This window comes from Populus euphratica, unplaced genomic scaffold (genome assembly GCF_000495115.2).
Source record: "Populus euphratica unplaced genomic scaffold, PopEup_1.0 scaffold46.1, whole genome shotgun sequence".
NCBI classification, from domain to species: domain Eukaryota; kingdom Viridiplantae; phylum Streptophyta; class Magnoliopsida; order Malpighiales; family Salicaceae; genus Populus; species Populus euphratica.
Window position 1 is genome coordinate 130,857 of NW_011499852.1, and position 1,483 is coordinate 132,339.

At 30.8% G+C, this 1,483-nt stretch overlaps 1 protein-coding gene across 2 annotated transcripts in view; it reads right to left on the reverse strand.

The window, feature by feature from the left end:
• The window catches only part of LOC105121696 (cell division cycle protein 48 homolog), a 4,885-nt gene extending 3,846 nt beyond the window's left edge, over positions 1-1,039 (reverse strand). The window contains exons 1-3 of one of the 2 annotated variants that reach the window (XM_011020430.1): positions 882-1,037; positions 601-766; positions 1-5 (exon numbers count right to left, since the gene is read on the reverse strand). The exon at positions 1-5 is cut by the window's left edge and continues 241 nt beyond it. Coding sequence is in view for 1 of the 2 variants with exons in the window: in XM_011020431.1 (XP_011018733.1) it covers positions 601-766; positions 882-910 (195 nt within the window). In the remaining variant the exon portion in view is untranslated. Of the gene's footprint in view, positions 6-600; positions 767-881 lie in introns of both variants that reach the window. The other variant, XM_011020431.1, reaches the window with a different exon arrangement.
• Between the last annotated feature and the right edge of the window lie 444 nt (positions 1,040-1,483).

Here is a 1,483-nt window from a genome sequence, read left to right on the forward strand (position 1 = left end):
TTTCCCTAAACACCACAAGCAACAAGGTAACAAAGAACACCATTAGCACAATCTGTCAAAACTATCCAAGCAAAATAGCATTATTGAGTATTATTGCATAACAAACACAAGCACAGAGAGAAACCCAAGAAGAATCATATTTCCAAACATCTCTCATGGTGAAGAGTAGTAGGTGTGCTCCTAATACATCTGATAAACTAAATTTGAAATCTTTATACACGCAAAAAACAAGAAACTAATTTCGAGATACAGATACAGCCTCCGTTCAAACTTCTTGAATTTTTAGTAATAAAACAGACCAAGAATAAAGAATTTCACAAGTATTTGCTCATTAAAAAAAATACTAAACCCCCAATACACTAAAACACGACTTCATCTAGAACAACCCCAACAACACATCGATATGACCGAAGTAAAAGAAACACCCAGCTCACAGATTATAAAAACCCAGCATAAAACATCACATGCTCGTATACAAATATAAGCATGAAACACAAATTTCAATCTCAAATAACCACAAATTTCGAATAGATCACCAACATAATTAACGAAGCACCCAACCCCAAACTGAGACAATAATCTTAGATCGGAAAATCAAACCTTGATTAAGATGGTGTCACCCCGAAAGAGCTGGAGTTTCTCCATAGTCTCGGGATGAAGCGAAACGACAGAGTTATCATCGTTTAAAGCCTCATCAACAACAAGCCGATTCGGAGCCTTCTTTCTCTCCAGAATCGCAGTACTAAAATCCCTCTTTGTTCCCTTACTGCAAACACGAAACAATTCCCCGAAAATTAGAAGCTTAAACGTTAAGATCGAAATTGAAAGATACAGGAAGAGAGAGAGAGAAAGCAGATCTGTCAAAGCAATAATGCACTTACGAGTCGGAGGATTCAGCTTGGTTGGACATTGTCCAGAGTTTTTGTTGAGAGTCTAAATAGAACTCAGATACCTCTGTTTTCGAAAATTAATCCTGAGATCTAAAGAGATGGGTGTTTCGGTATTTATAGAGGGTCTTTGTTTCTTGTTTGGAAAGAAAAGTTTCGATTCGCTCCACCGAAATCTAATTTCTTTTATTCCTGGACTTTGGACGGATATTTGAATATTGTGAATTTATAATTGAATTAAAAAAATAAAAATTGTTAGGAAATATGATAAATAAATAGGAAAAGAAATAGCTGAGGTAAAAGAAAAAATAACACTGCTTTACTGTATAACAAAAATAAATAAAAAAGGGTACTTAGACTATTTTGATATTTATTTTTACATAAAAAACTTAAAATATAAATAAAAAATTATATAAATATCTAATAAAATAAATTTATAATTATCTATATAAATAAATTTTAAAAAAATTATTAATAATAATTAAAAAATCAAAATATTGATATAGATAAAAATATATATCTTATTAATAATAATAACTAAAATATAAACTGCATCTAGCGTTAAAATTTTATGCCATATATATCTTGTTAATTTC